At 47.9% G+C, this 26,790-nt stretch overlaps 2 protein-coding genes across 4 annotated transcripts in view; one reads left to right on the forward strand and one right to left on the reverse strand.

The window, feature by feature from the left end:
* Positions 1-26,790, reverse strand: part of LOC139256583 (zinc finger protein 229-like) — a 203,142-nt gene that overhangs the window by 100,225 nt on the left and 76,127 nt on the right. The window lies entirely within an intron of this gene.
* LOC139256586 (zinc finger protein 436-like) lies at positions 12,536-21,675 on the forward strand. The gene is made up of 2 exons (XM_070874258.1): positions 12,536-12,782; positions 20,621-21,675. The coding sequence occupies exon 2, from the start codon at positions 20,730-20,732 to the stop codon at positions 21,513-21,515; it is 786 nt and encodes a 261-aa protein (XP_070730359.1). The 5' UTR covers positions 12,536-12,782; positions 20,621-20,729; the 3' UTR covers positions 21,516-21,675.

Below are 26,790 nucleotides of genomic sequence, written 5' to 3' on the forward strand. Positions count from 1 at the left end.
TTTATATACCTGTAGAAGCTCTTACTGTCTGTCTTTATATTTCATATGCTATCTTCTCTGTCTTTATCATTTTTTTTAAGTCGTCCTTTGCTGGTTTATAAAAATTTCCCAAACCACTTAAGGAGCTAGGAGCTAAATTAAAAAGTAGGACCTCAAAAGTAGTAATCTCGGGATTGCTACCAGTGCCACGTGATAGTCAGAGTAGGAATCGCAGGATAGCGCAGATGAATACGTGGCTTGAGCAGTGGTGCAGCAGGGCGGGATTCAAATTCCTGGGGCATTGGAACCGGTTCTGGGGGAGGTGGGACCAGTACAAACCGGACGGTCTGCACCTGGGCAGGACCGGAACCAATGTCCTAGGGGGAGTGTTTGCTAGTGCTGTTGGGGAGGATTTAAACTAATATGGCAGGGGGATGGGAACCAATGCAGGGAGACAGAGGGAAACAAAAAGGAGACAAAAGCAAAAGACAGAAAGGAGATGAGGAAAAGTGGAGGGCAGAGAAACCCAAGGCAAAGAACAAAAAGGGCCACTGTACAGCAAAATTCTAAAAGGACAAAGGGTGTTAATAAAACAAGCCTGAAGGCTTTGTGTCTTAATGCAAGGAGTATCCGCAATAAGGTGGATGAATTAATTGTGCAAATTGATGTTAACAAATATGATGTGATTGGGATTACGGAGACGTGGCTCCAGGATGATCAGGGCTGGGAACTCAACATTCAGGGGTATTCAACATTCAGGAAGGATAGAATAAAAGGAAAAGGAGGTGGGGTAGCATTGCTGGTTAAAGAGGAGATTAATGCAATAGTTAGGAAAGACATTAGCTTGGATGATGTGGAATCTATATGGGTAGAGCTGCAGAACACCAAAGGGCAAAAAACGTTAGTAGGAGTTGTGTACAGACCTCCAAACAGTAATAGGGATGTTGGGGAGGGCATCCAGCAGGAAATTAGGGGTGCATGCAATAAAGGTGTAGCAGTTATAATGGGTGACTTTAATATGCACATAGATTGGGCTAGCCAAACTGGAAGCAATACGGTGGAGGAGGATTTCCTGGAGTGCATAAGGGATGGTTTTCTAGACCAATATGTTGAGGAACCAACTAGGGGGGAGGCCATCTTAGACTGGGTGTTGTGTAATGAGAGAGGATTAATTAGCAATCTCGTTGTGCGAGGCCCCTTGGGGAAGAGTGACCATAATATGGTGGAATTCTGCATTAGGATGGAGAATGAAACAGTTAATTCAAAGACCATGGTCCAGAACTTAAAGAAGGGTAACTTTGAAGGTATGAGGCGTGAATTGGCTAGGATAGATTGGCGAATGATACTTAGGGGGTTGACTGTGGATGGGCAATGGCAGACATTTAGAGACCGCATGGATGAATTACAACAATTGTACATTCCTGTCTGGCGTAAAAATAAAAAAGGGAAGGTGGCTCAACCGTGGCTATCTAGGAAAATCAGGGATAGTATTAAAGCCAAGGAAGTGGCATACAAATTGGCCAGAAATAGCAGCGAACATGGGGACTGGGAGAAATTTAGAACTCAGCAGAGGAGGACAAAGGGTTTGATTAGGGCAGGAAAAATGGAGTACGAGAAGAAGCTTGCAGGGAACATTAAGGCGGATTGCAAAAGTTTCTATAGGTATGTAAAGAGAAAAAGGTTGGTGAAGACAAACGTAGGTCCCCTGCAGTCAGAATCAGGGGAAGTCATAACGGGAAACAAAGAAATGGCAGACCAATTGAACAAGTACTTTGGTTCGGTATTCACTAAGGAGGATACAAACAACCTTCCGGATATAAAAGGGGTCAGAGGGTCTAGTAAGGAGGGGGAACTGAGGGAAATCTTTATTAGTCGGGAAATTGTGTTGGGGAAATTGATGGGATTGAAGGCCGATAAATCCCCAGGGCCTGATGGACTGCATCCTAGAGTACTTAAGGAGGTGGCCTTGAAAATAGCGGATGCATTGACAGTCATTTTCCAACATTCCATTGACTCTGGATCAGTTCCTATGGAGTGGAGGGTAGCCAATGTAACCCCACTTTTTAAAAAAGGAGGGAGAGAGAAAACAGGGAATTATAGACCGGTCAGCCTGACCTCAGTCGTGGGTAAAATGATGGAATCAATTATTAAGGATGTCATAGCAGTGCATCTGGAAAATGGTGACATGATAGGTCCAAGTCAGCATGGATTTGTGAAAGGGAAATCATGCTTGACAAATGTTCTGGAATTTTTTGAGGATGTTTCCAGTAAAGTGGACAAAGGAGAACCAGTTGATGTGGTATATTTGGACTTTCAGAAGGCTTTCGACAAGGTCCCACACAAGAGATTAATGTGCAAAGTTAAAGCACATGGGATTGGGGGTAGTGTGCTGACGTGGATTGAGAACTGGTTGTCAGACAGGAAGCAAAGAGTAGGAGTAAACGGGTACTTTTCAGAATGGCAGGCAGTGACTAGTGGAGTGCCGCAAGGTTCTGTGCTGGGGCCCCAGCTGTTTACATTGTACATTAATGATTTAGACGAGGGGATTAAATGCAGTATCTCCAAATTTGCGGATGATACTAAGTTGGGTGGCAGTGTGAGCTGCGAGGAGGATGCTATTAGGCTGCAGAGTGACTTGGATAGGTTAGGTGAGTGGGCAAATGCATGGCAGATGAAGTATAATGTGGATAAATGTGAGGTTATCCACTTTGGTGGTAAAAACAGAGAGGCAGACTATTATCTGAATGGTGACAGATTAGGAAAAGGGAAGGTGCAACGAGATCTGGGTGTCATGGTACATCAGTCATTGAAGGTTAGCATGCAGGTACAGCAGGCGGTTAAGAAAGCAAATGGCATGTTGGCCTTCATAGCGAGGGGATTTGAATACAGGGGCAGGGAGGTGTTGCTACAGTTGTACAGGGCCTTGGTGAGGCCACACCTGGAGTATTGTGTACAGTTTTGGTCTCCTAACTTGAGGAAGGACATTCTTGCTATTGAGGGAGTGCAGCGAAGGTTCACCAGACTGATTCCCGGGATGGCGGGACTGACCTATCAAGAAAGATTGGATCAACTGGGCTTGTATTCACTGGAGTTCAGAAGAATGAGAGGGGACCTCATAGAAACGTTTAAAATTCTGACGGGTTTAGACAGGTTAGATGCAGAAAGAATGTTCCCAATGTTGGGGAAGTCCAGAACCAGGGGTCACAGTCTGAGGATAAGGGGTAAGCCATTTAGGACCGAGATGAGGAGAAACTTCTTCACCCAGAGAGTGGTGAACCTGTGGAATTCTCTACCACAGAAAGTAGTTGAGGCCAATTCACTAAATATATTCAAAAGGGAGTTAGATGAAGTCCTTACTACTCGGGGGATCAAGGGTTATGGCGAGAAAGCAGGAAGGGGGTACTGAAGTTTCATGTTCAGCCATGAACTCATTGAATGGCGGTGCAGGCTAGAAGGGCTGAATGGCCTGCTCCTGCACCTATTTTCTATGTTTCTATGTTTCTATGTTTCTATGTCCTTCACAACATTGTATGCCTTTTTTTTTCAATTTGATACCATTCTTTACTTCCTTAGTTAGCCAGGGATGGTTTATCCTTCTCTTAGCATCTTTATCTCTCACTTGAATAAATCTTTGCTGTGATTATGAAATATCTCCTTAAATATTTGCCACTGCATTTCTACAGTCTTACTCTTTAACATATTTTCTCAGTCCATAAAACTGCCCTGTTTGGTCCCATCGGTTTTGTGCCAGTGCTTTCATCTTTAAAACAGTTGCTGCAATATCACTCATAACAGACCCTTATTTGACCCTTAATTTATCATGAACTCTCTTACCTGCAGGAATCAGAACTTGTATTTTAAAAGAGAACTGAACTCGTGTATCCTTATGTCTGAGATTGAGAGGGGCTGTCTGGGTAGATGCTGAGGCTGTTTTTTCCCTGGTAGGAGAGTTTAGAACTAGGAGACATTATGCCCGAAATTAGCCAGCCTAATGCACGTTTTAATGCGTTTTTTTTTTTCACGTTTTCATCTACGCAGCGTGGAGGCCCCGAACTGCAGGAGACCATCAGCGGCAGGTCGGAGCCATAAAAGGAGCGGCGAGTGACGGCCCAGGGAGCAGTATGGAGACATGCCACTACAAGGTACAGCACGAGCTGGTGCAGGAGGGCAACAGCAGCGAAGAATGACGTCAGCAAGGTCCAGGATGGTGATTGGCGCGTGGGCAGGTGCAGCAGGAGCGATGAGATCAGGGCGAAGGAGCGGCGAGAGACTGGAGGGATGTGATCGGAGCCCAGGGGAGGCATGAGTTTGGGACCAGGGGCCCAGGGGCAGCACGGGCCAGCCCACACTGCGATATGGGTGCGGACTGGGTCCATGCAGCAGAGCAGGTCTCCGGTTGTCTTGAGTAATCCTTGCCACTGGACCAAGACCTAGCTCTGTCAAGCCCATGTGGTGGTTGGTGTGCAATGGCCACCACGTTAAAAAAAATCCACGCACAGGACTCTTCCACCCTTGAGGATGTAGTTCGGGTTCTTCTTTCGAAACACCTGTGAACTGCTTTTTTTTGGGGCGTGGAAGCAAGTCATCCTCGTTTTGAGGGACCACTTATGAGTTAACATCTAGTAACTTACCATCAGTCGAATCAGTGAGTGTCAGCAGATTTCCACTATGGTGGGCATCACAGCCTCAAACCCTGCCCTCAAATGATATCCAGACACTTCCCAGTTGAGGTCACTGGATCGGTACGAAGAGCAGGCTGATTTTTACTTGTATTTAGCCCAGTGATACTGAGGACAATTATAACCGCTGAACTGCTGCCTTGGCTGAGATTAGCTCACGGCCCAGATCAAGGATCGAACTTGGGACCTTCCCAGTCAGTACTGCAGTGTTCTAAAATTTGGGGCGTTGGGGGAGGGTTAGAACAGAATATTTTAAGACAAGTTTTACTCCACCTTTAAACGAAACCTTCATGACACTGCACAATTCTGAAGTCTTTCCAAATTATACAAGCATGTTAAATGGACCATCAAACAGAGTGAGACATTTTAGAAAGGCTCAAGTCACTGAAATAGACAGCTTTACAATCACTGCACAATACAGAATATAAGAACATAAGAATTAGAAACAGGAGTAGGCCATCTAGCCCCTCGAGCCTGCTCCGCCATTCAACAAGATCATGACTGATCTGGCCGTGGACTCGGCTCCACTTACCCGCCCGCTTCCCAGAACCCTTAATTCCCTTATTGGTTAAAAATCTATCACTGACTTGAATAGATTCAATGAGCTAGCCTCAACTGCTTCCTTGGGCAGAGAATTCCACAGATTCACAACCCTCTGGGAGAAGAAATTCCTTCTCAACTCGGTTGTAAATTGGCTCCCCCGTATTTTGAGGCTGTGCCCCCTAGTTCTAGTCTCCCCGACCAGTGGAAACAACCTCTCTGCCTCTATCCTGTCGATCCCTTTCATTATTCTAAATGTTTCTATAAGATCACCCCTCATCCTTCTGAACTCCAACGAGTAAAGACCCAGTCTACTCAATCTATCATCATAAGGTAACCCCCTCATCTCCGGAATCAGCCTAGTGAATCATCTCTGTACCCCCTCCAAAGCTAGTATATACTTCCTTAAGTAAGGTGACCAAAACTGCACGCAGTACTCCAGGTGCGGCCTCACCCAACACCCTGTACAGCTGCAGAAGGATCTCCCTGCTTTTGTACTCCATCCCTCTCGCAATGAAGGCCAACATTCCATTCGCCTTCCTGATTACCTGTTGCACCTACAAACTAACTTTTTGGGATTCATGCACAAGGACCCCCAGGTCCCTCTGCACCGCAGCATGTTGTAATTTCTCCCCATTCAAATAATATTCCCTTTTACTGTTTTTTTTCCCCAAGGTGGATGACCTCACACTTTCTGACATTGTATTCCATCTGCCAAACCTCAGCCCATTCGCTTAACCTATCTAAATCTCTTTGCAGCCTCTCTGTGTCCTCTACACAACCCGCTTTCCCACTAATCTTTGTGTCATCTGCAAATTTTGTTACACTACACTCTGTCCCCTCTTCCAGGTCATCTATGCATATTGTAAACAGTTGTGGTCCCAGCACCGATCCCTGTGGCACACCACTAACCACCGATTTCCAACCCGAAAAGGACCCATTTATCCCGACTCTCTGCTTTCTGTTAGCCAGCCAATTCTCTATCCATGCTAATACATTTTCACTGACTCCGCGTACCTTTATCTTCTGCAGTAACCTTTTGTGTAGCACCTTATCGAATGCCTTTTGAAAATTGAAATACACCACATCCATCGGTACACCTCTATCCACCATGCTCGTTATATCCTCAAAGAATTCCAGTAAATTAGTTAAACATGATTTCCCCTTCATGAATCCATGCTGCGTCTACTTGATTGCACTATTCCTATCCAGATGTCCCGCTATTTCTTCCTTAATGATAGTTTCAAGCATTTTCCCCACTAAACTAACCGGCCTATAGTTATCTACCTTTTGTCTGCCCCCTTTTTTAAACAGAGGCGTTACATTAGCTGCTTTCCAATCCGCTGGTACCTCCCCAGAGTCCAGAAAATTTTGGTAGATTATAACGAATGCATCTGCTATAACTTCCGCCATCTCTTTTAATACCCTGGGATGCATTTCATCAGGACCAGGGGACTTTTCTACCTTGAGTCCCATTAGCCTGTCCAGCACTACCCCACTAGTGACAATGATTATCTCAAGGTCCTCCCTTCCCACATTCCAAGACTGGGAATTAAACATACAGGGGTATCTGACAATTCGGAAAGATAGACAAGAAGGGGAAAGGAGGTGGGGTAGCTCTGTTAATAAAGGATGATATCAGGGCAGTTGTGAGAGACGATATTGGCTCTAATGAACAAAATGTTGAATCATTGTGGGAGGAGATTAGAGATAGTAAGGGGAAAAAGTCACTGGTGGGCATAGTTTATTGGCCCCCCAAATAATAACTTCACGGTGGGGTGGGCAATAATCAAGGGAATAATGGAGGCATGTGAAAAAGGAACGGCAGTAGTCATGGGGGATTTTACATATCGATTGGTCAAATCAAATCGCACGGGGTAGCCTGGAGGAGGAATTCATAGAATGCATACAGGATTGTTTCTTAGAACAATATGTTACAGAACCTACAAGGGAGCAAGCTATCTTAGACCTGGTCCTGTGTAATGAGACAGAAATAATAAACGATCTCCGAGTAAAAGATCCTCTCAGAATGAGTGATCACAGTATGGTTGAATTTGTAATACAGATTGAGGGTGAGGAAGTAGTGTCTCAAACGAGCGTACTATGCTTAAACAAAGGGGACTACAGTGGGATGAGGGCAGAGTTGGCTAAAGTAGACTGGAAACACGGACTAAACGGTGGCACAATTGAGGAACAGTGGAGGACTTTTCAGGAGCTCTTTCATAGTGCTCAACAAAAATATATTCCAGTGAAAAAGAAGGGCAGTAAGAGAAGGGATAACCAGCCGTGGATAACCAAGGAAATAAAGGAGAGTATCAAATTAAAAACCAATGCGTATAAGGTGGCCAAGGTTAGTGGGAAACTAGAAGATTGGGAAAATTTTAAACGACAGCAAAGAATGACTAAGAAAGCAATAAAGAAAGGGAAGATAGATTACGAAGGTAAACTTGCGCAAAACATAAAAACGGATAGTAAAAGCTTTTACAGATAGATAAAATGGAAAAGAGTGACTAAAGTAAATGTTGGTTCCTTAGAAGATGAGAAGGGGGATTTAATAATGGGAAATGTGAAAATGGCTGAGACCTTAAACAATTATTTTGCTTCGGTCTTCACAGTGGAAGATACAGAAACCATGCCAGAAATTGCTGGTCACAGGAATGTGGGAAGGGAGGACCTTGAGACAATCACTATCACTAGGGGAGTAGTGCTGGACAGGCTAATGGGACTCAAGGTAGACAAGTCCCCTGGTCCTGATGAAATGCATCCCAGGGTATTAAAAGAGATGGCGGAAGTTATAGCAGATGCATTCGTTATAATCTACCAAAATTCTCTGGACTCTGGGGAGGTACCAGCGGATTGGAAAGCAGCTAATGTAACGCCTCTGTTTAAAAAAGGGGGCAGACAAAAGGCAGGTAACTGTAGGCCAGTTAGTTTAACATCTGTAGTGGGGAAAATGCTTGAAACTATCATTAAGGAAGAAATAGCGGGACATCTAGATAGGAATAGTGCAATCAAGTAGACGCAGCATGGATTCATGAAGGGGAAATCATGTTTAACTAATTTACTGGAATTCTTTGAGGATATAACGAGCATGGTGGATAGAGGTGTACCGATGGATGTGGTGTATTTCAATTTTCAAAAGGCATTCGATAAGGTGCTACACAAAAGGTTACTGCAGAAGATAAAGGTACGCGGAGCCAGTGAAAATGTATTAGCATGGATAGAGAATTGGCTGGCTAACAGAAAGCAGAGAGTCGGGATAAATGGGTCCTTTTCGGGTTGGAAATCGGTGGTTAGTGGTGTGCCACAGGGATCGGTGCTGGGACCACAACTGTTTACAATATGCATAGATGACCTGGAAGAGGGGACAGAGTGTAGTGTAACAAAATTTGCAGATGACACAAAGATTAGTGGGAAAGCGGGTTGTGTAGAGGACACAGAGAGGCTGCAACGCGATTGAGATAGGTTAAGCGAATGGGCTAAGGTCTGGCAGATGGAATACAATGTCGGAAAATGTGAGCTCCTCCACCTTGGGGGAAAAAAAACAGTAAAAGGGAATATTATTTGAATGGGGAGAAATTACAACATGCTGAGTGCAAAGGGACCTGAGGGTCCTTGTGCATGAATCCCAAAAAGTTAGTTTGTAGGTGCAACAGGTAATCAGGAAGACGAATGGAATGTTGGCCTTCATTGCGAGAGGGATGGAGTACAAAAGCAACCGTACAGGGTGTTGGTGAGGCCGCACCTGGAGCACTGCGTGCAGTTTTGGTCACCTTACTTAAGGAAGGATATACTAGCTTTGGAGGGGGTACAGAGACGATTCACTGGGCTGATGAGGGGGTTACCTTATGATGATAGATTGAGTAGACTGGGTCTTTACTCGTTGGAGTTCAGAGGGATGAGGGGTGATCTTATAGGAACATTTAGAATAATGAAAGGGATAGACAAGATAGAGGCAGAGAGGTTGTTTCCACTGGTTGGGGAGACTAGAACTAGGGGGCACAGCCTCAAAATACGGGGGAGCCAGTTTAAAACCGAGTTGAGAAGGAATTTCTTCTCCCAGAGGGTTGTGAATCTGTGGAATTCTCTGCCCAAGGAAGCAGTTGAGGCTAGCTCATTGAATCTATTCAAGTCAGTGATAGATTTTTAACCAATAAGGGAATTAAGGGTTCTGGGGAGCGGGCGGGTAAGTGGAGCTGAGTCCACGGCCAGATCAGCCATGATCTTGTTGAATGGCGGAGCAGGCTCGAGGGGCTCGATGGCCTACTCCTGTTCCTAATTCTTATGTTCTTATGTTCTTATGAATTGGAGAGTAGGAGTGAAGGAGGTGTATGTAGAGAGGGAGTTGGAGAGGAGGGGTGAAGGAGGTGTATGTAGAGAGGAAGTTGGAGAGTAGGGGTGAAGGTGTATGTAGAGGGAGTTGGTGAGTAGGGGTGAAGGAGGTATTGAGTGATGGGGACTTACTGCCCATTAATCACCTTTGTTGAGCTGTGATGGGGTTTATTTTCCCTTTAAAATGTTTAGAATTGTTTGTTTCAATGAAGTTAGATGCGGGGCTACAGTTACTTGCGGGCACTGGGCTGTTACTGGTGAATTAATGTGGGGTGTGTTAATTGGGAATAGATTTGAGTGGGCTCATTCTGTACTGACTGCATTGCTGAGCTGCGCATTTGCCCTCAATCCCAGTGATGAGGTGCTTTTGACAATAAATCCAGAGATTACGTGCATTATGACACCAAATCCAGGGACCACTTACATTGTGACACCAAATCCAGGGACCACTTACATTGTGACACCAAATCCAGGGACCACTTATACTGTGACACTAAATCCTTGGACCACTTACATGGAAGCACCAAATCCACTGAAACTACAAATTTACATAGGATATATGGCACGGAATCGGGCCATTTGAAATAACCAGTCCATGCCAGCATCTATGCTCTACTCAGGAATTAGAGAACCTCAGTGTGGGTAATGCTCATGGTGGTGAAACCAGCTCGAGTGAGGGCAAAAATTGAGTAATGGATGAAGATATGGCAGTGGAATCACATGGCGACTGATGGGGCCTGGTACAAGAACATAATAAATAGGAGCAGGAATCGGCCACCTGGCCCCTCGAGCCTGCTCTGCTATTCAATAAGATCATGGCTGATCTGATCATGGACTCAGCTCCACTTCCCTGCCCGCTCTCCATAACCCTTTATTCCCTTCACTCAAAAATCTGTCTATCTCCACCTTAAATATATTCAATGACCTAGGCTCCACAGCTCTCTGGGCAGAGAATTCCACAGATTTACAACCCTCTGATAGAAGAAATTCCTCCTCATCTCAGTTTTAAATGGGCGGCCCCTTATTCTGAGACTATGCCCCCTAGTTTTAGTTTCCCCGATGAGTGGAAATATCCTCTCTCTATCCATATTGTCGAACCCCCTCATTATCCTCTATGTCTCAATAAGATCACCTCTCATTCTTCTGAACTCCAATGAGTATCGGCCCAACCTACTCAACCTATCTTCATAAGTCAACCCCCTCATCTCTGGAATCAACCTAGTGAACTTTGTCTGAACTGCCTCCAATGCAAGTGTATTCCCTCCTTAAATACAAGACCAAAACTGTACACAGTACTCTAGGTTTGGCCTCACCAATACCCTGTAAATTTGTAACAGGACTTCTCTGCGTTTATATTCTAACCCCCTTGCAATAAAGGCCAACATTCCATTTGCCTTCCTGATCACTTGCTGTATCTGCATACTAACATTTTGTGTTTCATGCACAAGGACCCCCAGATTCCTCTGTACTGCAGCACTTTGCAATTTTTCTCCATTTAAATTATAATTTGCTTTTCTATTTTTTCTGCCAATTTGGTGAGAAGTTATTGTCAGAAGCACTTTTCAGACAGGCTGATAATCAGCTGTAACCAGCACAACAAATGTATCCATCTGTTCTTGTTCCAAAATCCCAAAATCTAATGTCCCTAATTAAATGTTCGGTGAGATTTGTCGAGATGCGTAAGAAGGGAGGAAATGAGGCTTGCAGGAATGAAGGTTCCTTGAATGAACCGTTTATGAGGCTGTTTTATGACTCGTCTGCATGAGGTTAAAAGCATGAAATGGAAAATGGCACGTCCACTGACACTTATATTGTCAATAATGCTTTCTAAGTTAATCACTATCTCCTAAGCCTCCATCATCTCATCATATACAATCCCTTGAAATCGAGGAAGACTTACTTACACTCTAAAAGTGAGTTCTCAGGTGACTGTACAGTCTGATCTGGCAATTGCAGTTGCTGTCACAGGTGAGACAGACAGTCGTTGAAGGAAAGGGTGGGTGGGATGGTTTGCCACATGCTCCTTCCATTGCCTGTGCTTGTTTTCTGCATGCTCGGCGACAAGACTCAAGGTGTTCAGCGCCCTCCTCGATGCTCTTCCTCCACTTATGGTGATCTTGGGCCAGGGATGCCCAGCTGCCTAATATCCTATTGACTATCCCAACCACTAAGCCCATTTCTAACAAATAACTGCAACCATTAACACTAACGCCAGCCCCTAACCAAGGATTGTTGACAGGGATCAGTGGAGGATCTAAAGACCTGATAATGGAAGTATTTAAACAATTATCTTGATGCAAGAAATACTGCAAGGTATGTTAGTAACAAGTAATTATATCAACAAAACTATCAAAATCAGCAAAGACAATTACAAAGATCAGACATTTCAAAGACTATTACATGCAGTAATCACATTCAAAAAGCGTTAAACAATATACAAAATAATAGATTTTCGGTCTTAAGCAAGATCGTTCTTTCAATGGTTGGTTGAAAGGAATGTCAGATGAGTGTAAAGTGAGACACACCATGTTCAGTCTATGACACCCACAAGAACACTCAAACAGAAAAACCTTGGGATTTGAAGTGTTAAATGATGAACTGAGTGAGAAGTGAAGTAATCTAGAGTAAGAAAAGGCCCAAATTGGAACAGTCAGTAACAGAACATTAATTGGTCTCCTCTTATTATGGAGAAATCAAATGTTTGAAGCAAGCTGATTTATTCAATATTTATACACAACATCAATCTCCAGCTCGTGTATAGGGATTATTAAGATCATCATAAACAAACAATAACTGCCAGAATGAACATGGTTCACTGCCCAATTCAATGCCAGGAAATACTGTACTATTCACTCATGCCCTTCAATGGCAGGATATTTACCCAGCATGCCAGACGGGAGAGAATGTGCCGCACCCAGACTAGAGGAGTTCAGTGCGCAGGCGCGCATCCTGGTTGGGTTTGGAGCATGCGTGGTGCGTGTAATGGCGGAGGTCGTGCGTGTAATGGCGGAGGTCACACGCACGAAATGTGAATTCCGCAAAAGGGTTCATTTTCAGCGGAGCGGAGGGCAGTAATGGACCAGCGGGTAGCCGGGGATGCTTCATAAACAACTGCTGCCCGCCGCAAGCCCCGAATGATAACCGGAATATCGGCGGTTACAACTTCGAGGCTTTCCCCCGGTCACAGGCCCAGGCTAGCAGCGGCCATCTTGATGCAGGAAGGCAGATTCAGCGCTCCGCCATCTTGATTCGGTGGGTAGCACAGCGCATGCGTGGCCATCTTGGTGCAGGAACAAAGTGAGCGATGTCAGTCTCTGTTTCCAACCGGGTCTTCATGGGTGAAGTCCTGACACAGATATTTTATTCTCACTCTTCACACCACGGATTTCTCACCGTCTCTCCCAAAGGCGCTGCTTAGTGCCGACCTTACGGTTTACGTCTCACACAATTGTGAGGGATGGTTTTCTAGACCAATATGTCGAGGAACCAACTAGGGGGGAGGCCATCTTAGACTGGGTGTTGTGTAATGAGAGAGGATTAATTAACAATCTCATTGTGCGAGGCCCCTTGGGGAAGAGTGACCATAATATGGTGGAATTCTGCATTAGGATGGAGAATGAAACAGTTAATTCAAAGACCATGGTCCAGAACTTAAAGAAGGGTAACTTTGAAGGTATGAGGCGTGAATTGGCTAGGATAGATTGGCGAATGATACTTAAGGGGTTGACTGTGGATGGGCAATGGCAGACATTTAGAGACCGCATGGATGAACTACAACAATTGCACATTCCTGTCTGGCGTAAAAATAATAAAGGGAAGGTGGCTCAACCGTGGCTATCAAGGGAAATCAGGGATAGTATTAAAGCCAAGGAAGTGGCATACAAATTGTTCAGAAATATCAGCGAACCCGGGGACTGGGAGAAATTTAGAACTCAGCAGAGGAGGACAAAGGGTTTGATTAGGGCAGGGAAAATGGAGTACGAGAAGAAGCTTGCAGGGAACATTAAGGCGGATTGCAAAAGTTTCTATGGGTATGTAAAGAGAAAAAGATTAGTAAAGACAAACGTAGGTCCCCTGCAGTCAGAATCAGGGGAAGTCATAACGGGGAACAAAGAAATGGCAGACCAATTGAACAAGTACTTTGGTTCGGTATTCACTAATGAGGACACAAACAACCTTCCAGATATAAAAGGGGTCAGAGGGTCTAGTAAGGAGGAGGAACTGAGGGAAATCTTTATTAGTCGGGAAATTGTGTTGGGGAAATTGATGGGATTGAAGGCTGATAAATCCCCAGGGCCTGATGCACTGCATCGCAGAGTACTTAAGGAGGTGGCCTTGGAAATAGCGGATGCATTGACAGTCATTTTCCAACATTCCATTGACTCTGGATCAGTTCCTATCGAGTGGAGGTTAGCCAATGTAACCCCACTTTTTAAAAAAGGAGGGAGAGAGAAAACAGGGAATTATAGACCGGTCAGCCTGACCTCAGTAGTGGGTAAAATGATGGAATCAATTATTAAGGATGTCATAGCAGTGCATTTGGAAAATGGTGACATGATAGGTCCAAGTCAGCATGGATTTGTGAAAGGGAAATCATGCTTGACAAATCTTCTGGAATTTTTTGAGGATGTTTCCAGTAAAGTGGACAAAGGAGAACCAGTTGATGTGGTATATTTGGACTTTCAGAAGGCTTTCAACAAGGTCCCACACAAGAGATTAATGTGCAAAGTTAAAGCACATGGGATTGGGAGTAGTATGCTGACGTGGATTGAGAACTGGTTGTCAGACAGGAAGCAAAGAGTAGGAGTAAATGGGTACTTTTCAGAATGGCAGGCAGTGACTAGTGGGGTACCGCAAGGTTCTGTGCTGGGGCCCCAGCTGTTTACATTGTACATTAATGATTTAGACGAGGGGATTAAATGTAGTATCTCCAAATTTGCGGATGACACTAAGTTGGGTGGCAGTGTGAGCTGCGAGGAGGATGCTTGGAGGCTGCAGAGTGACTTGGGTAGGTTAGGTGAGTGGGCAAATGCATGGCAGATGAAGTATAATGTGGATAAATGTGAGGTTATCCACTTTGGTGGTAAAAACAGAGAGGCAGACTATTATCTGAATGGTGACAGATTAGGAAAAGGGGAGGTGCAACGAGACCTGGGTGTCATGGTACATCAGTCATTGAAGGTTGGCATGCAGGTACAGCAGGCGGTTAAGAAAGCAAATGGGATGTTGGCCTTCATAGCGAGGGGATTTGAGTACAGGGGCAGGGAGGTGTTGCTACAGTTGTACAGGGCCTTGGTGAGGCCACACCTGGAGTATTGTGTACAGTTTTGGTCTCCTAACTTGTGGAAGGACATTCTTGCTATTGAGGGAGTGCAGCGAAGATTCACCAGACTGATTCCCGGGATGGTGGGACTGACCTATCAAGAAAGACTGGATCAACTGGACTTGTATTCACTGGAGTTCAGAAGAATGAGAGGGGACCTCATAGAAACGTTTAAAATTCTGACGGGTTAAGACAGGTTAGATGCAGGAAGAATGTTCCCAATGTTGGGGAAGTCCAGAACCAGGGGTCACAGTCTAAGGATAAGGGGTAAGCCATTTAGGACCGAGATGAGGAGAAACTTCTTCATACAGAGAGTGGTGAACCTGTGGAATTCTCTACCACAGAAAGTAGTTGAGGCCAATTCACTAAATATATTCAAAAGGGAGTTAGATGAAGTCCTTACTACTCGGGGGATCAAGCAGGAAGAGGGTACTGAAGTTTCATGTTCAGCCATGAACTCATTGAATGGCGGTGCAGGCTAGAAGGGCTGAATGGCCTACTCCTGCACCTATTTTCTATGTTTCTATGTAACAAAGAAGCCCCAGAACTGTTTACTCCTTGGGTTAGAATCCCCATGTACAGTCCCACGGTTGGAATTCCTATGTACAGTCCACGGTTAGAATCCCCATGTACAGTCCCAGGGTTAGAATCCCCATGTACAGTCCCAGGGTTAGAATCCCCAGGTACAGTCCCAGAGTTGGAATCCCCATGTACAGTCCCAGGGTTGGAATCCTGTGACTGTACACAGATGAATAGAAAAATTGAGGCCTTGAATGTAAGTTTGGAAAAAAAATCATAGAAGCATGATTCAATTTATATACTAAACTATTTGAAATCAAATCAAATGTATTGTTGCAAATAACACATTACTTACATGCCAAATGGGAAGAAGTGATGTCTGGGCTGTGCGGGAGTGTTTGCGCCCAGTTACACAGCGTGTGTCTGGCTCTCCACTGCAAATGAGCTTCTTACGGTTCACAGTCTTATTGACACATCCAACTGACAGGATGGACGTCGCCCTTTAAACCGCATCAGAGAAATATCAGCATTTGATGTTTAGTTTTCTAAATCTTTATAAAACACTGGTTAGGCCTCAGCTGGAGTATTGTGTTCAAGTTTGGGCTCCAAACTTTCGGAATGATGCCAAGCTTTTCGAGAGGGTGCAGAAGGAACGGTGCCAGAGATGAGGGACTTCCATTATGTGGAGAGAGTGGTGAAGTTTTCTCCAGAGAGCAGGAAAGGGTAAAAGGAGATTTGATGGAAATGTACAAAATTATGAACAATTTAGACAGAATAAATATGGCGAAAGTGTTTCCAGTGGCATTAGGGTAGGTAACGAGAGGAGTCAAACTTCCGATGATTGGCAAAAAAATTAGAGGTTAGTTGTTACCCAGCGGATTTTTATGATCTGGAATGCACTGTCTGAAAGGGTGATGGAAGCAGATTCAATAGTAACTTTCAAAATGGAATTGGATAAATACTTGAAGGGAAAAATATACCGAGCCATGGGTAAAGAGCAGAGGAGTGAGACTCATTGAACAGCTCAACCAAATAGCCGGCATAGACACGATAGGCCAAATGGCCTCCTGTGCTGTACCACTCCCAAACAATGGCGGATGATCTTACCCAGAGTGCTCCGCCTGGGGGAATACGCTCTATCTTCATCAGCAGGGGGGCAGCGCATGGGAAGGGCTTGTCCCTGGAGAGCACCTCCCTGTGTGGAGCTGCTCCCGGGGACTGAACAGAGTGAGCGCGGCGTCGGCAACACGGAGTGTGGCTCTCAGGCCCTAGGCAACACCGAGTGCGATTCTCGGGGGCCCTAGGCAACACCGAGTGCGGCTCTCATGTGCCGGGCAACACCGAGTGCGGCTCTCGGGCCCCGGGCAACACCGAGCGTGGCTCTCAGGCGCCGGGCAACACCGAGTGCGGCTCTCGGGCCCCGGGCAACACCGAGCGCGGCTCTCAGGCGCCGGGCAACACCGACTGCGGCTCTCAGGCGCCGGGCAACACCGAGCGCGTCTCTCAGGCACCGGGCAACACCGAGTGCGGCTCTCGGGCGCCGGGCAACACCGAGTGCGGCTCTCGGGCGCCGGGCAACACCGAGTGCGGCTCTCGGGCCCCGGGCAACACCGAGTGCGGCTCTCGGGCCCCGGGCAACACCGAGTGCGGCTCTCGGGCCCCAGGCAACACCGAGTGCGGCTCTCGGGCCCCGGGCAACACCGAGTGCGGCTCTCGGGCCCCAGGCAACACCGAGTGCGGCTCTCAGGCCCCGGGCAACACCGAGTGCGGCTCTCGGGCGCCGGGCAACACCGAGTGCGGCTCTCGGGCCCCGGGCAACACCGAGTGCGGCTCTCGGGCGCCGGGCAACACCGAGTGCGGCTCTCGGGCCCCGGGCAACACCGAGTGCGGCTCTTGGGCCCCGGGCAACACCGAGTGCGGCTCTCGGGCCCCGGGCAACACCGAGTGCGGCTCTCAGGCCCCAGGCAACACCGGGTGCGGCTCTCGGGCCCCAGGCAACACCGAGTGCGGCTCTCTGGCCCCGGGCAACACCGAGTGCGGCTCTCGGGCCCCGGGCAACACCGAGTGCGGCTCTCGGGCGCCGGGCAACACCGAGTGCGGCTCTCGGGCCCCGGGCAACACCGAGTGCGGCTCTTGGGCCCCGGGCAACACCGAGTGCGGCTCTCGGGCCCCGGGCAACACCGAGTGCGGCTCTCAGGCCCCAGGCAACACCAGGTGCGGCTCTTGGGCCCCAGGCAACACCGAGTGCGGCTCTCAGGCCCCGGGCAACACCGAGTGCGGCTCTCGGGCGCCGGGCAACACCGAGTGCGGCTCTCGGGCCCCGGGCAACACCGAGTGCGGCTCTTGGGCCCCGGGCAACACCGAGTGCGGCTCTCGGGCCCCGGGCAACACCGAGTGCGGCTCTCAGGCCCCAGGCAACACCAGGTGCGGCTCTCGGGCCCCAGGCAACACCGAGTGCGGCTCTCAGGCCCCGGGCAACACCGAGTGCGGCTCTCGGGCCCCGGGCAACACCGAGTGCGGCTCCCGGGCCCCGGGCAACACCAGGTGCGGCTCTCGGGCCCCAGGCAACACCGAGTGCGGCTCTCAGGCCCCGGGCAACACCAAGTGTGGCTCTCAGGTCCCGGGCAACGCCAAGTGCGGTTTTTGTCAAGATCCCATACAAGAGATCGGTGTGCAAAATTAAAGCACATGGTATTGGGGGTAATGTACTGACGTGGATAGAGAACTGGTTGGCAGACAGGAAGCAGAGAGTCGGGATAAACGGGTCCTTTTCAGAATGGCAGGCAGTGACTAGTGGGGAGCTGCAAGGCTCAGTGCTGGGACCCCAGCTATTTCCAACATGCATTAATGATTTGGATGAGGGAATTGAGTGTAATATCACCAAGTTTGCAGATGACACTAAGCTGGGTGGCAGTGTGAGCTGTGAGGAGGACGCGAAAAGGCTGCAGGGTGAATTGAACATTTTGGTGAGTGGGCAAATGCGTGGCAGATGCAGTATAATGTGGATAAATGTGAAGTTATCCACATTGGTGGCAAAAATACGAAGGCAGAATATTATCTGAATGGCGGCAGATTAGGAAAAAGGGAGGTGCAATGAGACCTGGGTGTCATGGTACATCAGTCTTTGAAAGTTGGCATGCAGGTACAGCAGGTGTTGATGAAGGCAAATGGTAGGGGATTTGAGTATAGGAGCAGGGAGGTCTTACTGCAGTTGTACAGGGCCTTAGTGAGGCCTCACCTGAAATATTGTGTTCAGTTTTGGTCTCCTAATCTGAGGAAGGACGTTCTTGCTATTGAGGGAGTGCAGCGAAGGTTCACCAGACTGATTCCCGGGATGGCAGGACTGATATATGAGGAAAGACTGGATCGACTGGGCCTGTATTCACTGGAGTTTAGAAGGATGAGAGGGGATCTCATAGAAACATATAAAATTCTGACAGGGCTGGATAGGTTAGATGCAGGAAGAATGTTCCCAATGTTGGGGAAGTCCAGAACCAGGGGACATAGTCTAAGGATAAGGGGTAACCCATTTAGGACTGAGATGAGGAGAAACTTCTTCACTCAGAGAGTTGTTAACCTGTGGAATTCCCTACCGCAGAGAGTTGTTGATGCCAGTTCATTGGATATATTCAAGAGAGAGTTAGATATGGCCCTTACGGCTAAAGGAGAAAGCAGGAAAGGGGTACTGAGGTGAATGATCAACCATGATATTGAATGGTGGTGTAGGCTCGAAGGGCCGAATGGCCTACACCTGCACCTATTTTCTATGTTTCCATGTTTCTCGGGCCCCGAGCAACACCGAGTGCGGCTCTCAGGTCCCGGGCAACACCGAGTGCGGCTCTCGGGCCCCGGGCAACACCGAGTGCGGCTCTCGGGCCCCGGGCAACACCGAGTGCGGCTCTCGGGCCCCGGGCAACACCGAGTGCGGCTCTCGGGCCCCGGGCAACACCGAGTGCGGCTCTCGGGCCCCGGGCAACACCGAGTGCGGCTCTCGGGCCCCGGGCAACACCGAGTGCGGCTCTCGGGCCCCGGGCAACACCGAGTGCGGCTCTCTGGCCCCGGGCAACACCGAGTGCGGCTCTCAGTCCCCGAGTCAGAGCCGCCGGGCCCGGCACCAGCAAACCCTGAGGGTAGATCCTCCCTCAAACCAGAAAAACAAAACTTCCATTTATACAGCAGGCTCAGAAATTCCCAGCCGCTCTGTGTCAGGGTGGACGCTGGATGCGGAAGTCGCTCCCTGGCCTCCTGCATAGTATAGAATTAGGTAGTCCCTTGTGTCGAGGATGACCCACTTCCACACCAAAAAGGGATGAGTTCACAGGTGTTTCAATATGGGAGCTGATATTCCAGGTACAGAACTCCATATTGAAGGATGGAAGGTGCCTGTGCGTGGATTCTTTTAACGTGGTTGGCTGCTGCACACCGACCACCACACGGGCTGGAGAGAGCTAGGTCTTGGTCCAGTGGAAAGGGTTAACTAAGACAACTGGAGACCAAGCTCTGCTGCACAGACCTGGCGCACATACTCCTACTGCCCACAGATCGCAGTGTGGGCTGGCCCGTGCTGCCCCTGGACCCTCGCCTCTTCCGGGCCACGAAATCTCGCCTCTCGTGGGACCCAATCTCTCCGCCCTGAACTCTCGCCTCTCGTGGGCCCAATCTCTCCACCCTGAACTCTCGCCTCTCCTTGGCCCCAATCCCTCTGCCCCAAACTCTCACCGCTACTCCACCCCAACCTCACTGCTTCTCTGCTGCTTGCTGTACCTGGGACATTCCAATGGTCCTGCCCATGCTCCAATCGGAGACCTGGATTCTGGTACAAAGCAAAATCTAGACTCTCAAGTCTCCATATCTAGGGCAATTTAGAAAAGATCGCCGCTCACCTCTGCTACAAATGTAACAAAGACGCTTTGGATACCTGGCCTCCTGTGTGGGTCTGTTTGTTGCATCAGTTTGAGCTGGAGTGGAGGTGGAGGAGAAGCTGCTGGGTTTCACCCCCAGTACTTCTGGGCCCAGTGGGACCAACAATTCCCCATGTGGAACTGTCAATGGAGGTGGGTTCCCTTTCCTAAAAGACATTAATGAACCATTTGGATTTTACCACAAACTGGCAACTTTCATGGTCACAGTTTCTAGTGCCGGCCCCACAAATGACCCGGTTCACTAAGTTCAATTTCACAACCTGTCTTTATGTTTTTGTGGGTTCCCTCTCATCCACCCTTTTTCCTGTTTGAAATTCACTTTACAGGGTATTAAAAGGGGAGGATTTGTCGACCGGAGGCTCAAACCAAACATCACAGTAAGACCTGACAGAGTCACTCGATTCACCGGGAACGGAATATCATCGACCTTTGACCATGAAAGCAAAAAGCACCGTTCACAGCGGGGAGAAACTGCACACATGCTTTGTGTGTGGACAAGGCTTCAGCCTATCATCCAACCTGGAGGGACACAAGTGCAGTCACACTGGGGAGAAACTGTGTAAATGTGGGGACTGTGGGAAATGTTTCAACTACCCGTCCCAGCTGGAAACACATAGGCGAATTCACACTGGGGAGAGGCCATTCACCTGCTCCGATTGTGGGATGGGATTCGCTCAGTTATCCAACCTGCTGGCACACCAGCGAGTTCACACTGGGGAGAGACTGTTCCTCTGCTCTGAGTGTGGGAAGGGATTTATTCAGTCATCCAACCTGCTGGCACACCAGCGAGTTCACACTGGGGAGAGACTGTTCCTCTGCTCTGAGTGTGGGAAAGGATTTACTCGGTTATCCAACCTGCTGACACACCAACGAGTTCACACTGGGGAGAGACTGTTCCTCTGCTCTGAGTGTGGGAAGGGATTTATTCAGTCATCCAACCTGCTGGCACACCAGCGAGTTCACACTGGGGAGAGACTGTTCCTCTGCTCTGAGTGTGGGAAAGGATTTACTCGGTTATCCAACCTACTGACACACCAACGAGTTCACACTGGGGAGAGACCGTTCCTCTGCTCTGTGTGTGGGATGGGATTCACTCAGTTATCCAGCCTGCTGAGACACCAGCAAATTCACACTGGGGAGAGGCCGTTCACCTGTTCTGAGTGTGGGAAGAGATTCATTCGGTCATCCCACCTGTTGACACACCAGCGAGTTCACAAGTGACTATAGTGGTTGGAATCTGCTGTTATTGCTGCTGTTAATTACATCCAGGACTAAATCGTGTTCATTCTGACAGTTGGGTTTGTTTCCGCTGATAATAACTCCTCTAACTGGACTGGAGGTTAATATTTGGGATAATCAAATAAATGAGTGTTGCTTTCAACACATTGCTGTAGATTTTTGTCTTTCCCATCTGAGTGTTTAGCATCAGCTGGCTGGAGCTCAGAGAGGACAATCTGCGGGGGAGGGGGGAGGGGATCTTATTGGGGGAGAACTTCATCCTGGACGCAGTCCTTCAGGGTCACTGAGAGGGGCAAATGGCACTTTGGTCTCTCTCATCTCTCATCACTAACAGCAAAGTCGCCGTGCGGGTTAATCTTGACGTATGTAAGGTGCGGATAATATCCACCCAAGGGTGTTTAAAGAGATGGGACGGGTGCTCTGTCAGCCCCTTGCCCATATTTCTCAACAGCTTAGTAGAGTCAGGGATTGTTCTGAGATTGGAAGCCAGCACGCGTAGTTCCCATTTTCCAAATTGGGCACAAGTCTGAGCTCAGGAACTAAAGGCCCATCAACATGACCTCGATCATCGGGAAGGTGCTTGAAGGGATCCTGACAGGTGCTGTTTTTGATCATGGGGAAAGGGAAGGGGCCATTAGAGATACTGAACATGGATTCTGGTAAACATGGTCATGTCTTACAAACTAGCTTGAGTTTGTAAAGAAGTTGTTAGGTTGGTGGATGGGGGAATCCGGTTGACATTGTCTACCTCAGGGTGTCAAACTCATTTTCTATGGTGGGCCTGATCCAATATCCTGGCACTTGGCGTGGGCCACATTCAGCAAAAGTTATTAGATTGTATTTACTGGCGCTGCTCCCAATCCCTGCCACCTCTTAGCTTGAGCATTCATGAACTGACCTTGCTCAAACAATAACCAGAAGGATATTGCTGCATTGTTCTGCCTGTGACCACAAGACTGTGTCACTGCCATACACAGATAGCGTTTTCTTGCTTCACGTCTCCATACAAAAACCATCACTTCACACATCCCCTTTCTACACAATTGCAGCAGACATGAGCAAGGACGTGAGGCTTATTAAAAGACACATTTAATTACAGCAAAGGGAGAAATGTTCAGTTATTTTCCATTACAGGCAAAATGCCGGGCAAACCAGCAGCATACTGGCACCTGAACAGTGCCTCATCGGCCGACAGGCTTTTCTCAAATATATTTGCTGCGTGGATATAAACTTAAACCAGTTTTGCAGGTGTGATGCTCTATTCATACATTGAACGTGGAAGAGATGCTGTGGGGCATATGCTAAGTCCAGTAGCTGAAAGCGATTAACAGACTGGGTTTTGTGTTTCGTGATCCCGGGCGTGTTACCAATACCAGCAAAAATGAAGCCCATGGAATAAAACGGACAGTGAGCGAGTCAGAATGAGAAGCTTTAACAACAACCGATGTTTCACAAAGGGAGACCTCACAAGACCAAAGGACATTGGTGGCGTTTAATGGGCTGTTTGTGTCACTGGGCTACAGGAGGCTATTTGTGACAGAAGGAAAGCTGGTCACAACAAACAAACAATTTACCGGCCTGTCCAGGGCCCACTCTGACCCCCACCTTCTCTCTCTCACTATTGATGGACACTGCTGCAGTAATTGCTCCTCTGACCTTTCCTCTCTTGTCCCTCTTACACCCCTAATACACGGCCCGACACAATCTCCCTCCCCCTACATCCTCACTGTGCTGGAATCCACACCAGTTTCCCCATCTGTTCCTTGTTCTCTTCCTGGATCCTGAAACTACAGAACTCGCTCTTCCCCTCCTGAAGTCTATAGGCTCCAAAACTGAAGCTTGGTGGCCCTCAGTCCCGACTCCTTGATTTACCTCCCCTTCTTTCCTCCTCTTTCCCTCTTGGTTGTGTTCCACTCTGGGCCTTGGGCCTTCCCCGGGGATTCTCAGTATGAACAGGGGGATGTGTGTTGAGACAGGATGTCCCAGCTCTCCACCTTTAAAGGGACAAGGAGAGGACCCGCCGGGCTGAATGGCCCTGCTTTATGACTTCACTGCAGTACCTAGCAACCACCTTCCCTGAGCCCTGCTCATTATGGGCTGGGTTGAGCTCAGTGCTGTTGCAGGAAGGGAAACAGGAGCAGGATTCGACACGTGTGGAGCCCAGGATTAATGGGGAGAGGTACAGGATCAATTTGTATCTTATTGAGTGAGAAATGTTATTGTCCCGGACACTCCCTGTCCCTCAGTATCTGTGTTGGGGAGCGACCGATGGGTTCACTCTGTATCCTAAGCCGTGCTGAGCCCGACTGGAGAGAGTTTGATGCTGGCATGAGGTGCTCAGCTCAATGAGCACAACATTTAACCCAAAGATGATCGGATAAACCCATCAGCTTCTCCCCTGGACACAGGTCCTGAAGGACAGTGAGTGTCTCTAATAATTTGTCTGGTGTCCTTGATCAAATTTAAACACCTCACTCATCTCTTTTTAAAATTAGTTCATGTGATGTGGGCATTGACTCTCATTAAATGCTAGAGAATATAGGCCTAGTCTACTCAATCTCTCATAGGACAATACCCCCATCCCAGGAATCAGTCTGGTGAGCCTTCCTTGCACTCCCTTTATAGCAAGTTTATCTTTCCTTAGGTAAGGAGACCAAAACTGTGCATAATACTCCAGGTGCGGTCTCACCAGGGCCCTATATAATTGCAGTAAGACATCTTTACTCTTATACTCAAATCCTCTTGTAATAAAGGCCAATGTTGTTATGTTCATAATAAAGCAATATAACTGAGTACCGTAGACATGAGTAAGTGTGACCTTATCTCCTTTATTCAAACTCCAGAGTGATGGCACAGCATGAGAGGCCTGCTTATATACAGTGCTCCCAAGGGATGTTGGGATCCATTAGGACTCCAACAGATATGCCCTCTGGTGGTGGATTGATACAGGTTGCATACATAACATCACTCCCTCCCAAAGTCAATAGTACACTTATTTACAGGGTGAGACGATCTGGGGCTTTTTGCTCCCTTGTCGATCGTCTCGGTACAAATGCAGGTGTGGGTGAGTTGGTCTGTTCTTCGCTGGACAGCTGGCCTTGCTGGGCTGCTGGGGATGGTGAGTTCAGCTTTGTGGTCAACCGTGATGTCAGTTGCCACTTGTGTGCGTGTTGGAGGGCCGAAGTTGGTGGTGGCCTCTTCGGGTTGCTCATGGCTGTCTGTGAATCGCAGTTTGGTTTGGTCCAAATGCTTTCTGCAAGTTAGTCCATTAGCAAGTTTGACCTGAAACACCCTACTCCCTGCTTTGGCTATGACAGTGCCAGCAAACCATTAGGGATCATGTCCATAGCTGAATAAAAATACAGGGTCATTAACTCCAATATTGCGTGACAAGTTTGCGTGATCATGGTACATGCTTTGTCGATGCCGCCTGTCCTCGACGTGATCATGGAGATCAGGGTGGACAAGCGAGAGCCTTGTTTTGAGCGCCCTTTTCATGAGCAGCTCGGATGGGGGAACCCTGGTGAGTGAGTGGGGTCTGGTGCAGTAGCTGAGCAGGATTCGGGACAGGTGGTTCTGCAGGGAGCCTTCCGACACATGTTTCAAGCTTTTCTTGATGGTTTCGACTGCCCGTTCTGCCTGGCCGTTGGATGTGGGCTTGAACGGGGCAGATGTGACATGCTTGATCCCATTGTGGGTCATGAATTCCTTGAATTCAGCATTGGTGAAGCACGGCCCATTGTCGCTGAAAAGGACATCAGGCGGGCCTTGTGTGGCAAACATGACTCATAGGCTTTCAATGGTGACAGTGGACATGCTTACAGACATTATTACACACTCAATCCATTTTGAATAAGCATCCACAACAACCAAAAACATTTTGCCTAGAAACGGGCCCGCAAAGTCAACGTGGATCCTAGACCACGGTTTAGAGGGCCATGACCACAAACTGCCTCCCTGGGTGCATTGCTCAGTTGAGAGCAAGTGTTGCATTGGTGCACGCATGACTCCAAATCTGAGTCAATGCTGGGCCACCACACATGGGATCTGGCTATTGCTTTCATCATTACTATGCCTGGATGGGTACTGTGTAGGTCGCGTATGAATGTTTCCCTGCCTTTCTTAGGCAAAACTACGTGATTGCCCCATAAAAGACAGTCCGCCTGTATAGACATTTCATCTTTGCGCCGCTGGAACAGCGTGACCTCTTCACGCATCTCCGCTGGGATGCTGGACCAGCTCCCATGGAGGACACAGTTTTTTTTTTTTACAAGGGACAGTAAAGGATCCTGGCTGGTCCAGGTCCTGATCTGGCAAGCTGCAATGGGTGACTTTTCATTTTCGAATGCATCCATCACCAAGAGCAAGTCTGCAGGCAGTGCCATTTCCACCCCAGTGGTGGGCAATGGTAGCCAACAGACCATCAGCACAGTTCTCTGTGCCTGGTCTGTGGCGGATTACATAGTTATATGCAGACAGCGTAAGCGCCTATCTTTGGATGCGGGCAGAGGCTTTGGTATTAATCCCTTTGTTTTCTGAGAGTAGCGATATAAGCGGCTTATGGTCGGTTTCTAAATCAAACTTGAGACCAAACAGATACGGGTGCATTTTTTTCACCCCGTAAATGCATGCCAGAGCTTCTTTTTCAATCCTGCTGTGGGCCCTTTCGGCCTTGGACAGACTCCTAGATGCATAGGCGACTGGTTGCAATGTTCCTGATTTGTTTACTTGCTGTAACACACTCTCGACCCCATACGAAGATACATCGCAAGCTAGCAGTAAATGTTTGCATGGGTTATACAGAACAAGCAGTTTGTTGGAACATAACAGTTTTCTTGCTTTCTCAAAAGCAGCCTCTTGTGATTTCCCCCATACCCAGTCATCTCACTTGCGTAGCAGCACATGTATGGGTTCTAGCAAGGTGCTTAACCCAGGTAGGAAATTATCAAATAGTTGAGGAGTCCCAGGAATGATACAGCTCTGTCACGTTCTGTGGTCTGGGTGCATTCTTAATGGCCTCCGTGATTTTTCTCCCAAAGAACTCGACCTCTGGTGCCAGAAAAACACACTTTGAGTGTTTCAACCCGAGTCCCAAGCGGTCTAGCTGACTTAGAAACTCTTCCAGGTTCTTCAAGTGTTCAATGGTGTCCCGACCTGTGACCAGTATGTCATCCTGGAAAACCACGGTGCGCAGAACCAACTTTAGCAGGCTGATCGAATCCCAAACGAGCCTCTATTGTAGATGTACAGACCTTTA

This window comes from Pristiophorus japonicus, unplaced genomic scaffold (genome assembly GCF_044704955.1).
Source record: "Pristiophorus japonicus isolate sPriJap1 unplaced genomic scaffold, sPriJap1.hap1 HAP1_SCAFFOLD_739, whole genome shotgun sequence".
Taxonomy (NCBI): domain Eukaryota; kingdom Metazoa; phylum Chordata; class Chondrichthyes; family Pristiophoridae; genus Pristiophorus; species Pristiophorus japonicus.

What these genes read in the sequence shown, in the direction of transcription:
- LOC139256586 (XM_070874258.1), top strand. Translation starts at nt 20,730, where the DNA reads ATGAAAGCAAAAAGCACCGTTCACAGCGGGGAGAAACTGCACACATGC.